General features: G+C 50.7%; 1 protein-coding gene across 1 annotated transcript; it reads right to left on the bottom strand.

The window, feature by feature from the left end:
* Window positions 1-1,564: 1,564 nt before the first annotated feature.
* Window positions 1,565-12,332, bottom strand: Serpinf1 (serpin family F member 1). Its single transcript, XM_057775642.1, has 8 exons — window positions 12,217-12,332; window positions 8,488-8,575; window positions 7,367-7,565; window positions 6,676-6,831; window positions 6,005-6,208; window positions 4,946-5,088; window positions 2,337-2,547; window positions 1,565-1,931 (listed from the first exon to the last, which is right to left on the bottom strand). Exons 2-8 carry the CDS (start codon window positions 8,566-8,568, stop codon window positions 1,672-1,674), a joined length of 1,254 nt encoding a protein of 417 aa, XP_057631625.1. The 5' UTR covers window positions 8,569-8,575; window positions 12,217-12,332; the 3' UTR covers window positions 1,565-1,671.
* Between the last annotated feature and the right edge of the window lie 3,297 nt (window positions 12,333-15,629).

Consider the following 15,629-nt stretch of genomic DNA (forward strand, 5'->3'; position numbering starts at 1 on the left):
ACCCCCAAGACTGACCTCTGGCACCTACTCCATCCTCAAACACATACCTACATAAACACGGGTAAATATACAAGTAAACCTAATTGGGATTTTTTTTTTATATTACATTATTTTGTTTTGTTTTTCGAGACAGGGTTTCTCTATAAGCTTTTTAAAAAATATGTATTTATTATGTATACAATATTCTGTCTGTGTGTATCCCTACAGGCCAGAAGAGGGCACCAGACCCCATCACAGATGGTTGTGAGCCACCATGTAGTTGCTGGGAATTGAACTCAGGACCTTTGGAAGAGCAGGCAATGCGCTTAACCACTGAACCATCTCTCCAGCCCCTTCTCTATTAGCTTTGGGGTCTGTCCTAGAACTAGCTCTTGTAGACTAGACTGGTTAATTCATTTTTATTTTTTATTTTTTGTGCATTGGTGTTTTGCCCGCATGTATGTCTGTGTGAGGGTGTTAGATCTTAGAATTACAGACAGTTGTGAGCTGCCATGTGGGTGCTGGGAATTGAACATGGGTCCTCTAGAAGAGCAGTCAATGCTCTTAACCACTGAGCCATCTCTCCAGTCCCCCTAGTTGGGTTCTTTAGGAGCATATGTTGCCATTTAGGTTGTGAGTCCCCCAAGGTCCCATGTGGTAAAAGAATGGTCACAGTGTGGCACTGCTGGAAGACAGTAGAATTGTTAAGAGGTTGGGCCTAACAGGCGGATCTCTGTGAGTTCGAGGCCAGCCTGGTCTACAAGAGCTAGTTTCAGGACAGGCCCCAAAGCTACAGAGAAACCCTGTCTTGAAGAAAAAAAAAAAGGAGGGAGGTGGGCCTAAGACAGATGTGGTGGCCTATGCCTTTAATCCCAACACTGCAGATATAGAAGCAGGTGGATCTCTGTGAATTCAAGGCCAGCATGGTCTACAGAGTGAGTTCCAGGACAGCCAGAACTATTACAAAGAGAAACCCTGCCAGGCAGTGGTGACACACGCCTTTAATCCCAGCACTCAGGAGACAGAGGCAGGCAGATCTCTGTGAGTTCGAGGCCAGCCTGGTCTACAAGAGCTAGTTCCGGGACAGGAACCAAAAAGCTACAGAGAAACCCTGTCTCGAAAAATAAAAAAAAAAAAAAAAAAAAAAGAAAGAAAGAAAAACAGAGAAACCCTGTCTCAAAAAAAGCAGGGGTGGGGTGCCTAACGGGAGGTGGGCGACCAAGGGGATCTCTAGCCTCTTTTCTGTTTGCTTCCAGGTCATCAGACAAGCTGCAATGATGCTTCATCACAGGCCCCAAAGCAAGGGCCCAGACACGGGCTGTGGATTTCCCCAGGCCTGTGTTAGAGTGAGAGAAAGCTGAGCAGCACCATAGCAAGCTTCAGTAGTTGTGGGGGTGGGAGTGCCCTCCTGGGAGGCGGGTGCCAGTCCTCCTCATTCACCAGCACCCCCAGAACAGGAACGGGTGAGTTTCTGCAGGCCTTGAGCAGAGCCAGTTATGAGTATGTAAATTCATAACGACTGGTTTTCCTCCATACTAAATATAGCTTCAAACAGAAGGAAGAAAGTAGCAGAAATTAAGGAAAAGCTCTTTTATTGCGAAGGATACATTGAAGCTGTAGGGCAGCCTTCCTGGAATGTAGAATCGGTGATCCTGCTAGGGTTTTCTCCTAGAGCACACTGAGTAGAAGACACTAAGTGCTCCTGGGGTCCAGAATTTTGCCTATGAAGAGAAGGGCCCCTGTGTCTGTGTCTCTCAGGACAAAGATGAAAGGCTGGTTAAGGTGATAGTCTAGCGGGAAGGTGAGGCGGACAGGCTGGAGGTCTGGGTTGGGGCTGCTGTCTGCCCCCTCCTCATTCCACTCAAAAGCAGCCCTGTGTTCCACTTGGGTGAGCTTGACAGGTTTGCCTGTGATCTTGCTGAAGTCAGGTGACTCAAACAAGGACTGTAGTTCTGTAGAGATTGAGAGAGATTTCATTAAAGCCTTCCTTGTCCACCTCCTGCGCGCGCGCACGCACACACACATACACACACACATACACACGCACACACACAATCCTGGCTTGTGTAAGCTGAATCTCAAGAAAGCAAGCTAGGAGTGGAGCCCCGCTTTGCCCTGTGAGGTGTGAGGTGCTCTGAGCCACCACAGGCTCAGTGCCCTACCTGAGAGCAGAACCAGCAAGGGAAACAGGCCTGGCCTGAGACGTGCTCAGGGGACCAAGGACTAAGTCTGATGGGAAAGGGGTTCTGTGTCCCCTCCCTCAGAGTGTAGTGAATGCGCAGGGCCACCCTGTGACGTTCTGTCAGCAGGGTGGAAGCCCAGTTCCAGCCCCCGCGGCAGTGGTCCTGCAGACATACTCATCTCCTGCAGAGACTTGGTGACTTCCCCTTCGTAGCTCAGCTTCAGCTTGGGGACAGTCAGCACGGCTTGGATCGTCTTCAGTTCTCGATCTATGTCATGGATGAACTCAGAAGTGAGGCTCTCCTCTATCATGGTCAAGTTCTGGGTCACCATCAGGGGCAGGAAGAAGATGATGCTCATGCTTCCGGTCAAGGGCAACTGGGCAATCTAACAACAGAGAGCAGGTGAGCTGGTTCTGGGCCAAACCCCATAACCAGGAGCTGTTCCCCTCTCCTAGCACGGGCCCCAGCCCCAGCCTGGAAACAGTTGGCCTCTGCTGGTCTGCCAGTCCTTCAGGGGTAGGCAGTTTTCTCCTTTACTTAATACCAGTGGAAGTTTGATGAAAAATTTCTAGCATGTGGTTTATCTTAGTTGGGATTTCTATTGCTGTGATAAAATGTAACCAAAAGCAACTTGGCAAGGAAAGGGCTTATTGCATCTTAGAACTTTGAGGTCACACTCATCACCAAGGGAACTCAGGGCAGGAACTGACACAGAGACCATAGTGGAACGTTGCTTTCTGGCTTCCCCATGGCACGTTAGCCTGCCTGTTTAGACCAGCCAGAACCACGTGTTCAGGAGTGGCACGGCCCACGGTGGACTGGGCCCTCTCGCATCTGTCATTAATCAAGAAAATGCGCCACACATGTGCCCAGAGGCCAGCCTGCTGGGGGCACTTCCTCAGTTGCCCTCTTCTGGATGCCGCTAACACTAACCAGGACCTAGTTCTCAGGAGCTGCAGTTGAATGTCCTCCAGAGTCTCCCTGCCAGCACTTACAGAGCCCTGGACTAGAAATGAACACTAAAACAGATCCTTTGACCTAAGTAAGGCCATGGAACTCTCACTGTCAGGGCTTCCCAGAACCCGTGCAACAATATTACGGAAATGTCATTTCTCTGGACTGTATCAGGCTTTTTTTTTTTTTTTTTTTTGACAAGTCTCTCTATTATGCTGCTCTGGAACTTTTTATTTTTATTTATTTATTTTTTTCTGGAACTTTTTATATAGACCAGACTGGCCTCGAACTCACAGAGACCCACTTACTCCTGCCTCCTGGGTGCTGGATTAAAGTGTACCACCACAGCCCTCTGTTTTAGGCACTTTTGTCAGATTTCCAAAGAAACCATAGTCTAGAAGGGGTTAGTAACTACTGATTTAGAACTGAAAGAAGTCAGGGACACTGAGAGCTTTAGAATGTCAGTGTGTGACATTTGTGACAAGCTGTTGGAATCTGGCTCTTAATTCTAAGAAGAAGCACTGACAAGAAAAGGCAGCTTTGGGTTGGGCGGGGCGCAGTAGGAGAGCACATGCCTAACCTTCCTGAAGTTGTGGGTTGATCCCTAGCGCCACATTAACCAGGGTGGTGGCACACGCCTACAATGCCAGCCTTTGGGAGGAAGAGACAGGAAGATCAGGAGTTCAAGGTCATCCTCAGCTAGTAAGTTTGAGGCCAGCCTGAGTTACACGAGGCTCCCTCTCAAAAAGAAAAAAGGAAAGAAATAATCAATACCCAAGTGCCAAGTCTTTTTCTTTCTTTGTTTCTGGCTGTACTACGGATTAAACCCAGTGCTTTGCTCGTACGAGGCAGGACTTTACCACTGGTACTCCCCAGTGAGTGCCTAGCCTTTGTTTCTTTGTTTGTATGTGCATGAGTGGTTGCCTGTGCACCACACACATGTCTGATATCTGCAGAGGCCAGAAGAAGGTGCTGGATCCTCTGGAACTGGACTTACAGACAGTCGTGAGCTGCCATGTAGATTCTGGGGAATAGGACCTGGCTCCTCTGAGAGAGCAAGCAGCCAATGCCTTTAACCACTGAGCCATTGTTCAAGCCCATTTCTGTTTTGTTTTGTTTTAAGATTTATTTATTTATTTATTTATTTATTTATTTATTTATTTATTTATACCGTATCCTGCCTATAGGCCAGAAGAGGGCACCAGATCTCATTATAGGTAGTTGTGAGCCACCATGTGGTTGCTGGGAATTGAACTCAGGACCTCTGGAAGAGCAGTCAGTGCTCTTAACGGTTGAGCCATCTCTCCAGCTCCCATTTCTGTTTTTGAGATGGTCTCAAAGTACAGACTGGGCTCTTGATCACCCTACCTCAGCCTCCTGACTGCTGGCATTACAAGTGTCTGTCACCATCCCCAGCTCTGGGTGCCAGGTCTTGAAAACCTGTTTTTTATGACCTTGATTCTTATAACAAATTCTTGGAGAGTAAGTTCTGGTAACTACTTCTCACTCCACTTCAAGAAAAGGAAAGACACCAGACAGTGGTGGTGCACACCTTTAATACCAGCACTCAGGAGGCAGAACCAGGTGGATCTGAGTTTGAGGCCAGCCTCACCTGTAGAAGCAGTTCCAGGACAGCTAGGGACACATAGAGAAGCTCTGTCTTGAAAACCCAGAAAAAAGAGGAAGAAGAGGAAAAGGAAAGGCCAAGGAACATTACTAATTTGTCAAAAGTCACACAATAAAATTAAGATGCTTGGCCGATGTCAGTGGCATCTACTCCATACCACCCCACCCCTCTCCGTCCCCTCTGCCCCCCCATCCCTACAGACCTTGCAGTTGAGATCAGAATCCAAGCCATATCGTAAAATGGCCTTGGGTTCTGACATCATGGGAACTTTCACAGTCCTGTCCTCATCCAAGTGAAAATCCTGAAGGGTCGTCTTTCTCGAGTCAAACTTTGTTACCCACTGCCCTGGAAGGAAACATATGGAGCTTCTGAGCCACTGTCACCGGAAAGGCCAGGGGACCAGGCTGGGTCTCCATTGGCCAAAGGACCCTGAGCTGTCAGTAGCATGGACACAGGAGCTGCTGGGTCCCAGCATGTGTGGGGTTAACCGCAGGGTCCATGGACCACAGACACTGGCTGTCTTCCCTAAGGAAACTCGGGGGGAAATAAGTGGGTGCTGTCACTGTGCTTGGATCACCAAGCTCCTTTTGTCTAAGGTGGCCTTTCATATGCTGGGTTGTATCTGCTCTCCTAGCCCATGTGTACTTGGAGCAGGGAGCCCCGGGGCCTCCCTCTAGGTTAGGCATTCACTCTTGCTGCTACTCGGAAAGATGGTCATGTCTTAAGAGGGAAATTAGCTTAAACCGTTTCTGCCACAAGCCCTTTTCTGAATAAAGCAGACCTCTTGTTAGGCCTGTGGAAAGGTCTCCTGATGCATAACTGCTGCCTCCAGGAGTGTTGACAGGTCACTGGAAGCAGCTTCCTGAGCACAGGTGGTCTCAGGAGGACAGGGTCGCTGTGAGAACAATACCACATATATTGTACAGAGTGTGAAGTCGCTGTGCAATTGTCACAGGAAAGCTGAGGGGGCAGGCGCCTCAGGAGAAACTCAGGGCTCTGTGCTCACAGGGCACAGCCGCAATTCAACCTGGTCAGATTCCGAGCCAGAGATCTGTGGCCAGCCCCACTCAGCCATTTCACCTGCCACCTAGTTCAGAGACACGTGGTAAATGCCAAGCAGGAAGGCAAGCACACGTGGCTTTCATATCGTCCTCTGGCCTTACACCTGTGTCATCGTGTTCACCACACACACACACACACACACACACACACACACACACACTGCCCTCCCTTGGCCAAAGAAAAGTAGAGAAGCCCTCACCCTTGAAGTAAGCCACGCCGAGGAGGAGGATGCTGATGGCACTGGGCATTTCCCTTGTGGAGCGAGCGATTTTCCCTTTCATCTGGGCCTGCACCCAGTTGTTAATCTCCTGGAGGTCTATTCGAGGGTTGCCAGTGAGGATTCTGGGCCTGGTCCCATAAGACTTCTCCAGAGGTGCAACAAAGCTGGATTTTACTCGAAGTTCTTGAGAGGGAGCAGATCAAAGATTAGTGTATGAGAGTGGAGCCAGCGCCCTCACTTTGAAAGCATGCCAGACCCCAGCTTCCTGCCCAGCATCTTCTCCTGACTTGCTGGGTCATCTGCTGGCTTGCCCAGACCCTGGACAGGGAACAATGGATTCTACCCATTGTAATCCCCTTCATGTTACTGCCCTCCCCAGACCCTCCTGCTGTCTCCCACAGCCCATTTCCTCTTTCCAATCCTCTGTGGTCTCACAGGCCCCTTCCTGCCCACCACTGCCAGGCCTGGCCTGAGCACACACAGTCTGTTGTTTAGACAGAAGCATACAGGCGACTCGGGGCCAGAAAAGCAACCTCGTGCCAGGCATGATGGCACGTGTCTGCACTTGGAGAGCAGAGGCAGCACTATAAGTCACGGGGCCAGTTTGGACGACATAGACTTTAAGGGGTGGGATGGGGTGGGCTACTAACTCCTCTCAAACACAATTCTGGAAGCACTCTTGAGGCTCTTCTCAGGGGCAGTCACAGAGGCAAGGAGTTCTTTGTAGGTGCCATGAATGTCGGGGTTGCTGATCAAGTCGTAGTAAAGAGCCCGGTGTATGACAGACTCTGTTCGCTGTTCAGCTCCTGCCAAGGAGAAGAGGATGGCGGGCTTCACAGCTGCCCAGGGGACCCACAGCAGACAGGGGGATTCTATACCTGATCTTTTGTCTTCTGAGAACCCGAGGGGGCCGATGTTGCAGACATTGTAGGTGGACAAAAAGCTTCAGGGAAACAAGGACTGCATTGCCAGGAAAAGTCTCTAAACTAGGCCAAGGCCATCAGACCTACAGAGAGACGGCTGGGATGCAGTCCCTGAAGTCCATCATTATACCCATTCTGAGGAGGAACCCCAGTCTGCTCCTGGCAGCTGTACCCCTAGATCCTGGGTAAATGACTAACACAATAGGGGTTTACTTACGGAACCAAGGAGAGTGTCACTTTCCTAAAGTGGTAGGAAGTGTGTGTGTGTGTGTGTTTGTGTGTGTGTGTGTGTATGTTTGTGTGTGCACTGCCAGGACTGCAGCCCCCACCTTCCCTTTGCTCCCCTGGCAGCCTAGGCATGGAGGCTCAGGGTGGGGAAATTCAGGTCCACCTGCAGCCCCCTTCGGCTGACACTCACCCAGAGAAAGAGCAGACAGGGCTGTGGCCACGCTGAGTGGAGACAGCAGAACGTTGGCAGTTGGGTTGGCACTGGATCTCAGGCGGTACAGGTCATAGCCGAAGTTGGAAACGGCTGCTGCCAGCTTGTTTACAGGGACCTTGAAGAAGGGGTCCTCCTCCTCCACTGGCTCCCCTGTGCTGTCAGGGGCTGGAGAGCCCTGGGTCAGAACACAAGGACCAGTGAGAAGGCACAGCGAATGGCATTGCCTCCGGCTTGGGGTTGTCCTCTGGTCCCTGGGGGCCATTAGTCTAAGTTAGAATGAGTGTGTGCTCTCCTCTATGCTGGAGAGAGGCAACACCATGACTCGCCAGGCTTGACCTGTGACCTGAGAGCAGGAAGCCTGGCCTACTTTAAAATAAAACTGGTCGGGCTGGGGAGCTAGCTCAGTAAAGTACTGGCCCGACAGCATGAGGACCTGGATTCAATCCCCAGAAGGCACGCAAAAAAGGCTGGGCATGGTGGTGCACGCTTGTAATCTCAGTACTGGGGAAGGAGAAATGGACAGGTCTGTGCGGCTCACTGGCCCGCGAGCCTGGACTAGTCAGTGTGTTCCAGGCCAGTGAGGGGTCTTGTTTCAGAAACCAAGGCGGACAGCACGAGGAATGGGGTCAACTCTGGGTTGACTTCTAGCCTACAAACACTCTCTCTCTATGTCTCTCTGTCTCTCTGCAGGAGACCTCCCCACCACCACCACCAAAGAAACCTGACCTCAGGCTACATACCACACTCTCTCTGCTCACCGTTTCGGACTCTTCTGAGTCTACCTATGTTCTGCTGTGACATTCTCCCTGTCTCTCCTGACAAGCCCTAACCCAAACTCAGAAGCCACAGTGCCCAGGGCCATAGCTAATATATCCAACTGCCTTGTCCCTTGTGTGACAGGACCCTACGCCTACTTCTTCCATACAGCAGAGGCTTCTCTATACCCAGAAAGGTGAGGCAAATACTTGTCTTGCTGCTAGAGGAATGAAGGCCAGAACCCGCCCTGCACCCGACGCTGTCGTCCTGTGCTGGCTCCTCTGCTGCCAGCCGAGGAGGGGCTAGAACAGCTGCTGCTCACACCTGCCCACCCTACTGACCTCAGAACTGCTGGCGACATTCTGGCTGCTGCCATACCCGAGCAAGGCTCCAGTCCAGAGGAGTAGCACCAGGGCCTGCATCCTGGAACTACAGGAGAAAAAAGAGGGCAAGCGACTCCCCTCCCCCACACCCTGCCCTGCCACCCCACCACTCACAGTGGGGTGAGCACTTTCCTTCCAGCTCTCGACCCCAAAGTGGGCTCTCAGCTTGAGGCTTGCTGTCCCAACTGCACCTGCCACTGCACATGAGCTGTGCCTCCGAGGTGGCTCCTGTCGGGAGACCCACCTTCCAGCCTAAGCTCCAGAGTAGTGAGGACCTGCTGAGGGCTCTTCTGGCCCCAAAAGACTCATCTAGAACAGACATGCACCAAGGCTTTCCCATGGGGGCATACAGCCGTCTCATTTGGTAGGATTTTGAGCCTGTCTCAGGATGGGAGCAGAACCCAGGTCTTCAGAGACTCACAGACCATCTGGTCTAGCCGTGCTATCCACCAAAAGTTTTCCGGCCAAAAATCTAGGATAAAGACACTCTGTCCTGTGTATTTGCCCATCACCCCCCCCCTTTTTTTAAAGATGGGATATTGCCTATGTAGTCCAGGCTAGCCTTGAACTTGCAGCTACTCTCTTCCATCTGCCTCCTGAGTGCTGGAATTCCAGGTGTGTGCCACCACGCCTGACTTGGCCCCATTCTTCCATCTCAAGAGCAATTCCTTACTTAGCTAAGAGGGTGCAGACTGCCTGGGCTCTAACCCTGACTTCATCGCTATCCAAAGAATAAATCCCTCCTGGCAGGCCAGGCGGTGGTGGTGCACACCTTTAATCCCAGCACTTGGGAGGCAGAGGCAGGCGGATCTCTGTGAGTTCGAGCCCAGCCTGGTCTATAAGAGCTAGTTCCAGGACAGGCTCCAAAACCACAGAGAAACCCTGTCTCGAAAAAAACAAAAACAAAACAAAACAAAACAAAATCCCTCTTGGCATTGTAGTTCTTACCCACTGTTATGAGGCTTAAATTATATAACCTCCCCCCCTATTCTTTTTGAGACAGTTTTGCTATATTTAGGGTGGCCTTGAATGTGTGATCCTCCTACCTCTGCTTCCCAAGTACTGAGGTCAGGTCACAATAACATCTGCTAGACAATATCTTAGCAGCCCTTAGCAGAGCCAGAGGTTGGGAAGATCTCAGCTGTTCCTCCCGCTGGCATCTCTTCTGATGACCCACGACTTCCCCCACCCATTAGCATGAAAACTGCTCTTGACCCCAGAGCCTGACTATCTGCCTGCCTGCGTGCCTGCTGCCTGCTGCCTGCCACCTGCCTGCTGCCTGCCTGCTGTCTATCTGCCTGCCTGCTGCCTGCCTGCTGCCTGCCTGCCTGCTTCCCTGCCCAGACTCTGGCCTGGCACTTGGACTACAAGGCAAAATTGAAATCTGGGATGTGGGTCCTCACGAATCATTCCTGTGCTCCCCTGAAGTCAGGTCTAGGGGTGGGGGACAAGGTCCACAGAAAAACTCATCCTGGACAGAAAAAACCACATCTATCCTGGCGTGCCCTCCACCCATCCTACAGCACGCACCCCCAGAAGTGCCCCCTCATTTCCACCGTTATCCTGTCACATACACTTGCCCTCCCCCACCACACACACATCACCAACTTTTCTGACTTCCCAGAACAAACTGGATCTGAAAGTTAGGAGTGCAGGCTGTACCTGTTGCTGAGGTCCTTCAAGTTAAGTCAAATCCACTAGACGGCCGGAGCCCAACAAGAGAAAGGCTCTCTGAGTTTACTCTGCTTCCGGCAGCACCACCAGCAGGAACCAGCCTCCCTCTTTCTAACCCCTCATCTATGACAGATCTCCAGGGGGAATTCTAGGGACCCCTGTGTTCTCACCCAGGGGTACAGCCTCCCAGCTTCGTAGGGAGAAAACCCTTTGGCACAACGGAGAAAGTGATACAGACCGTAGCCCGCCCCACCCAGCCCCACCCATCACAGGCAGCAGCCTTCCTCTGCTGAACCCCAACAGACTGATTTATCAGAGATGCACAGAAAGCCTCTGGTCCCTCTGGGTGGGTAGTGACCAAGAGAAGGGAGGCGATGGTCACCCTTGGCATCCTAATCCAGGAAGTGAGATACCCTTGCAGATGGGACCTCCTGGATTTCCTCCAGGTCTAAGTGACAGGTCATTGTTACCACGTGGGTAGACTGGGAACTGAAGCTGAGGTGGGGAACCTGGTAGGGGTGGGGAGACACAGGGGTCCAATGCTGGCCCAAGAGCTGAAAGCAGGAACAGGTGTTAGTAGGCTGCCTGAATTCTCCACCCAAAATCACAGGAATTAAGGAAGTGGCAGGAGGGGCGGAAAGTGAGGGACCGCAGCAGTGGCTCCATAGGACACACGCAAGGCCCTGGGAGCCATAACTGGGCTGGGTAGGCAGCTGTTGGCTAGCCAGGGGCACCAGGACAATGATTCTGTCCAAAGGGCAGTGTCCAAGCCAGACTCCTGGGCTACAGGTGGGGGAGGACATGGGAAAGGGCCGAGATCCCCCCTCTGAGCCAAGGTCTGCCCCAAATCAAGAGGCACAGAAACTGGGCTGTTGTGGTCTCGAATCTGAGCTGGGACGACAAATGGGAGCCAGTACATGTGTTTCAGATTAAACCCAGCCGGGAGACAAACATGTCGCTCCTCCTCCACTGCCGCCTCCTCCCAGAACCAAGCAGCCTTCGAGCCACACGGCAGTGGACATGTGGACAGTGCAGGGGAGGACACCTCCCTCTCCACTGGCCCAAGGACTGTTTCCAGGGGTCCAGTCTGGCTGGCTCATGACTACACCATTCACCTCCGGGGCAGTTTTGTTTTGTTTTCTGAAATCTTGGAACCTGAAACACCCATAGCTGCACCTCCCAACACCCCAGAAAAGCCAGCCCTGGGACCAGAACTCCTGGGCCGTCACCCATCCCCCTCAGCCTGGGAGCTGAACTGATGGGCGGCTAAGGTCCAGACAGTGGCTGGCACTTGGAAAACCTGTCTCTTTTCTTTGACCCAGACTGCTCTCTGCTGTGGCTTCCTCGGGAGGTAAGGCTGCAGCAGGACAGCCAGACCCCACACACCAGCTCGGCTAAATGGTACTTATTGTTTGCAAGAGGCCATGACCTCATTTGTCTCCCATTCGCTTGGTAATGGAGAATGGGTGGGGGCTGGACAGCGGACCTAGCAGGCATCCCATGCCAGCAGGACTCAGTTGCTCCTTGCTGGGGTGGGGGGAGGTCAGCACCAGCTGACTGTGCAAAGCAGCAATATGAGTGAGTGGAGCCAAGCTGGGCTGCAGGAAGACCACCTTCCTTGCTCACTGCTGGAGGAAGCAAGTCCGGGGAGAGCCCTGCCTGTAGGATGATAGCCCCTTTGGGATACCGTTCAGACCAAACCCAGAGCTTAGCTCCCCCACTTCCCACTGCCCACCACCACCACATTGTTTCCCAACTCCATTCAAAACCCCATCTAGCCCCCCCTTTTGTTGCAGTGGGATAATATAGGGGATAATAGTGTCCCGGCCCTCCGTCCCCCAATTCCCTCTTCCCTCTCATCTGTTCACATTGGTCCCTAAACTGCAGAGGCTACTGTATCCTTACCTGCACCCCTCTTTTCTGGTCTTTGGGGTACCCCTGCTCCTCCCAGTCCCTCAAGCCAGGGGTCCTCTCCCATCTGTCATCTCCAGGCTAGACCAGGAGCTGCCTTACCTGTGGTCCACTGCAGCTCCTCTCTCAGCCGAGGTCCCTCTCAGCCTGCACCCTGAGGGGGCTCTAGCAGGCGGTGGAGTGAATAGCTGCCTCCCAACCCAGCGTCCAGCAGGCTTCAGATTACAGCTACTCCTTTCTTAAAGTGACCTGACTCAATTTGAACTCTGTGATTGCATCATTGTCTGGCGTTAACTTTAACCCACTGCTGCCCTTCCATCATCTGTCCCCAAGATCACGCATTTCACAGTGCCCTCCTGTCCACCACATCTCCCTTGGGCCTTCATCTCTCCTCAGTGGGACTAGCCGCATGATGGCTAACTTCACAAGGCACTTGGGCCAGCCTGGGGTAGATCATGGGTCTGCACCTGAACATCAGAAAGGATTGACTGAGAGGCAAGCTACATGGAGAGAAAGTGAGCCGGTGCAGGGGCGCGGGTCTGCCCAGGTGGTTGCCTCTGGCTCTCCCTGCAGTTGGGGAGCAAGACAGTTCTCCCTCTCCTGGAAGATTAAGGGATGGCACTAGGACTGTCCTGAAGTTCTGTGCTCTCTGAAGATTACAAAGGATGGTTGGGTTGGAGAGATGCTCAGAGGTTAAGAGCACTCGTTGCTTTGGCAGAAGTCCTAAGTTCTATTCCCAGCACCCACCCCAGGGATTCACAACTGCCTGTAATGCCCGCTCCAGAGAATCTGACACCATCTTCTGGCCTCCATATCACATGCATACAGAAACCCAAACACTGACATACAGACACACATAAATTAAAAAACCTTTAAGAAGAAAAGAAGGGACAGTGGGGGAAACATCTGGCCAGAAGAAGAAATGGGGTGTACAGTGTACAGGACACCTGTCCTGAGAGATGGCCCACACTAGAGGTTGGCTGTACAGGAGAACACTTGCATTCAGCTTGCCTGGGGTATTAGAACTCATAATGCAGTTTCAAAACTAAAGCACTAGCATAAGCGATAACTAGAGATTTCAGATTAAATTCCCCTTTTCTGAAATATTTAGGACCACCCCCCAAAAAAAAAACAGTTTTGAATTTGGTATCTGGAATATTTGCATCTGCCTGGGAGATCTTGGGAACGGAACCCAGTTCTAAATGTGAAATTCACTGCTTCATATAACTCTGAAAACACACAGTCTGAAGGAAATCTTAATATGTGCGTTGGTGTGGTGGCCCCAATTCCAGTACTTGGAAGGTGGTGTTAGAAGTTCAAGGCCAGTCTTGGCTACACAGTAAATTTGAGGCTAGCCTGGGCTACATGAAACCCTGTGTCATAAAACAATAAAGAAAAGAAAAAGTGGCCAGTGAGGTGGCTCAGCAGGTAAAGGCACTACCTGAGTTCTGTCCGCAGCACCCACATGGGAAGAGGGAACCAACAGAGGCATGAGTTCCTCTGACTTCTGTTTGTGTGCCATGGCTTGTTGCGCGCGCACACACACACACACACACACACCTCTGTAGCCTGGCTGTCTTAGAACTAGCTCTGTACACCAGGCTAGCCTCGAACTCACAGAGATCTGCCTGCTTCTGTCTCCAGAGTGCTGGGATTAAAGGCATGCGCCACCATTGCCCAGCGTAATGATTTTTTTTTTCTAAAGAACACTATTTTTGCTACTCTTGTTCATAGAACAAAGTTTGTGCACATTGAACTCTCAACTGTGTGGCACAGGATCCGCTCCAGAGAACTGAAGGTTGTGGAATGCTTTGTATTGCAGCTACTCTGATTTAAAATGTTGCTTTCTAAACCTACATAACAAATGGTTTGTTTGTGTTTTTTTTTTTTTTAAAGACTGATTAAGGAAGCCTGATAGCCATTCACAGAAGGAAATAGTAAGGCTCAAAAGAGAAAATTTGGGGGACTCTGCAAGCTTTCTCGAGGAAGCCACAGAAAACAGAGCTTCGGCCAATGAGACTTTGCAGTGGGCAAGGTTCAGCTTTATAGAAAGAGTGTCAACAGTCAGAGTCCAGGCCCTTTCAATAGGAAAAGCAAACTGTGGAGTGATTCTAGGCAAAGTGCTGTGTTAGCCAGTAAAGCACTTGCAGTCTAAGCCTGGCGATGTGAGTTCAGTCCTTGAAACTCTAGGTGAACGAGAGTGCTGACTCCACAAAGTTGTCCTCTGACCTACACACACAGAGAGAGAGAGAGAGAGAGAGAGAGAGAGAGAGAGAGAGAGAGAGAGAGAGAGAGAGAGAGAGAGAGAGAGAGAGAAAGAGAGAATAAGCAACAAAAGATGTCCAGTAAAAATTTCTCAGTTATTCTGGCTGGCTGGCTGGCTGGCTGACTGGTTGGACTGGCTGTTTTGCTGGCTGGCTGGCTGGTTGGTTGGTTGGTTGGTTGGTTGGTTGGTTGGTTGGTTGGTTGGTTGGTCGGTTGACTGGTTGGCTGGCTGGTAAGTTGGCTGGCTGGTTGGTTGGTTGGTTGGTTGGTGGCTTGGTTAGTTTGAGATCAGGCCTCACTATGTAGCCCTGCCTAGCCTGAAACTCACAGTGATCCTTTTGCTTCTGCCTCCCCAGTGTTGAGATTTAAGGTGTGCCCCATCACACCCAGAATATTGTTTAAACAATATCATGCTCTAAAAAGTAAGTATAGGCAGGACAGGATGGTGCACACCTGCAATCCTAGTTCTTGATCAAGAGTTTAAGGCAGTCTCCATGTAAGAGTTGGAGGCCAACCTGAGCTACATGAGACCCTGTCTCAGAAAGAAAAATATAGAGCCTATGAGCTGACTCCGCAAGTAAAAGTACTTGTCACTAAGCGTGATGATATGAGTTCAGTTCCTCGGGACCCACATAGTAGAAGGAGAGAAGTGACTTCCACAGGTAATTCTCTCGTCTCCACATGTATTCCATGGCATACACATATGCGTACGAGCACACAAAACAAAACAAACAAACGATAAATATCTTGGTGTGGTGGCACACATGTAATTCCAGCATTCAGGAGACAAGGAGAAATGCTGGAAATTTAAGGTCAGTTTGACCTACATAAAGAGTTCTGGCCAACCAAGACTATGCAGCAAGACTCCATCTCTAAAAATCAAAATAAAATAAGCAATACCCAAAGAAATGCAAACTATAAAGAAAAGGGTTGATGATAAATGTTGTTATCACCATTAAAGTTAGAAATTTCTCTTCACGCAAAGATACCATAAAACATTGAGAAGCCAGGCAGTGGTGGCACACACCTTTAATCCCAGCAGAAGCAGACAGATCTCTGTGCATTCCAGGCTAGCCTGGTTTACAAAGCTAATTCCAGGACAGCCAGGGCTACACAGAGAAACCCTGTCTCAAAACAAACAAAAAAAAAAAAAAGAAAAGAAAAAGAAAAAAAAACCCAAAACAAAAAAAGAAGAAACAACTACAACAAAAAAAAAAAAAAAAACCAACCACACCAAAACATTGTAATGA

The sequence above is a fragment of the Chionomys nivalis genome, chromosome 7 (assembly GCF_950005125.1).
Source record: "Chionomys nivalis chromosome 7, mChiNiv1.1, whole genome shotgun sequence".
In the NCBI taxonomy this organism is placed as follows: Eukaryota; Metazoa; Chordata; class Mammalia; order Rodentia; family Cricetidae; genus Chionomys; species Chionomys nivalis.

Bases quoted from the DNA above. Each gene is read 5' to 3' on its own strand.
- Serpinf1 (XM_057775642.1), bottom strand. From the start codon at position 8,568: ATGCAGGCCCTGGTGCTACTCCTCTGGACTGGAGCCTTGCTCGGGTAT. The intron at 6,832-7,366 runs GTGAGTGTCAGC...TCTCCTTGGCAG, and splicing joins CCTGTCTGCTCTTTCTCTGG to GAGCTGAACAGCGAACAGAG. The intron at 2,548-4,945 runs GTCTGTAGGGAT...CTCTGTTGTTAG, and splicing joins ATTCTGATCTCAACTGCAAG to ATTGCCCAGTTGCCCTTGAC.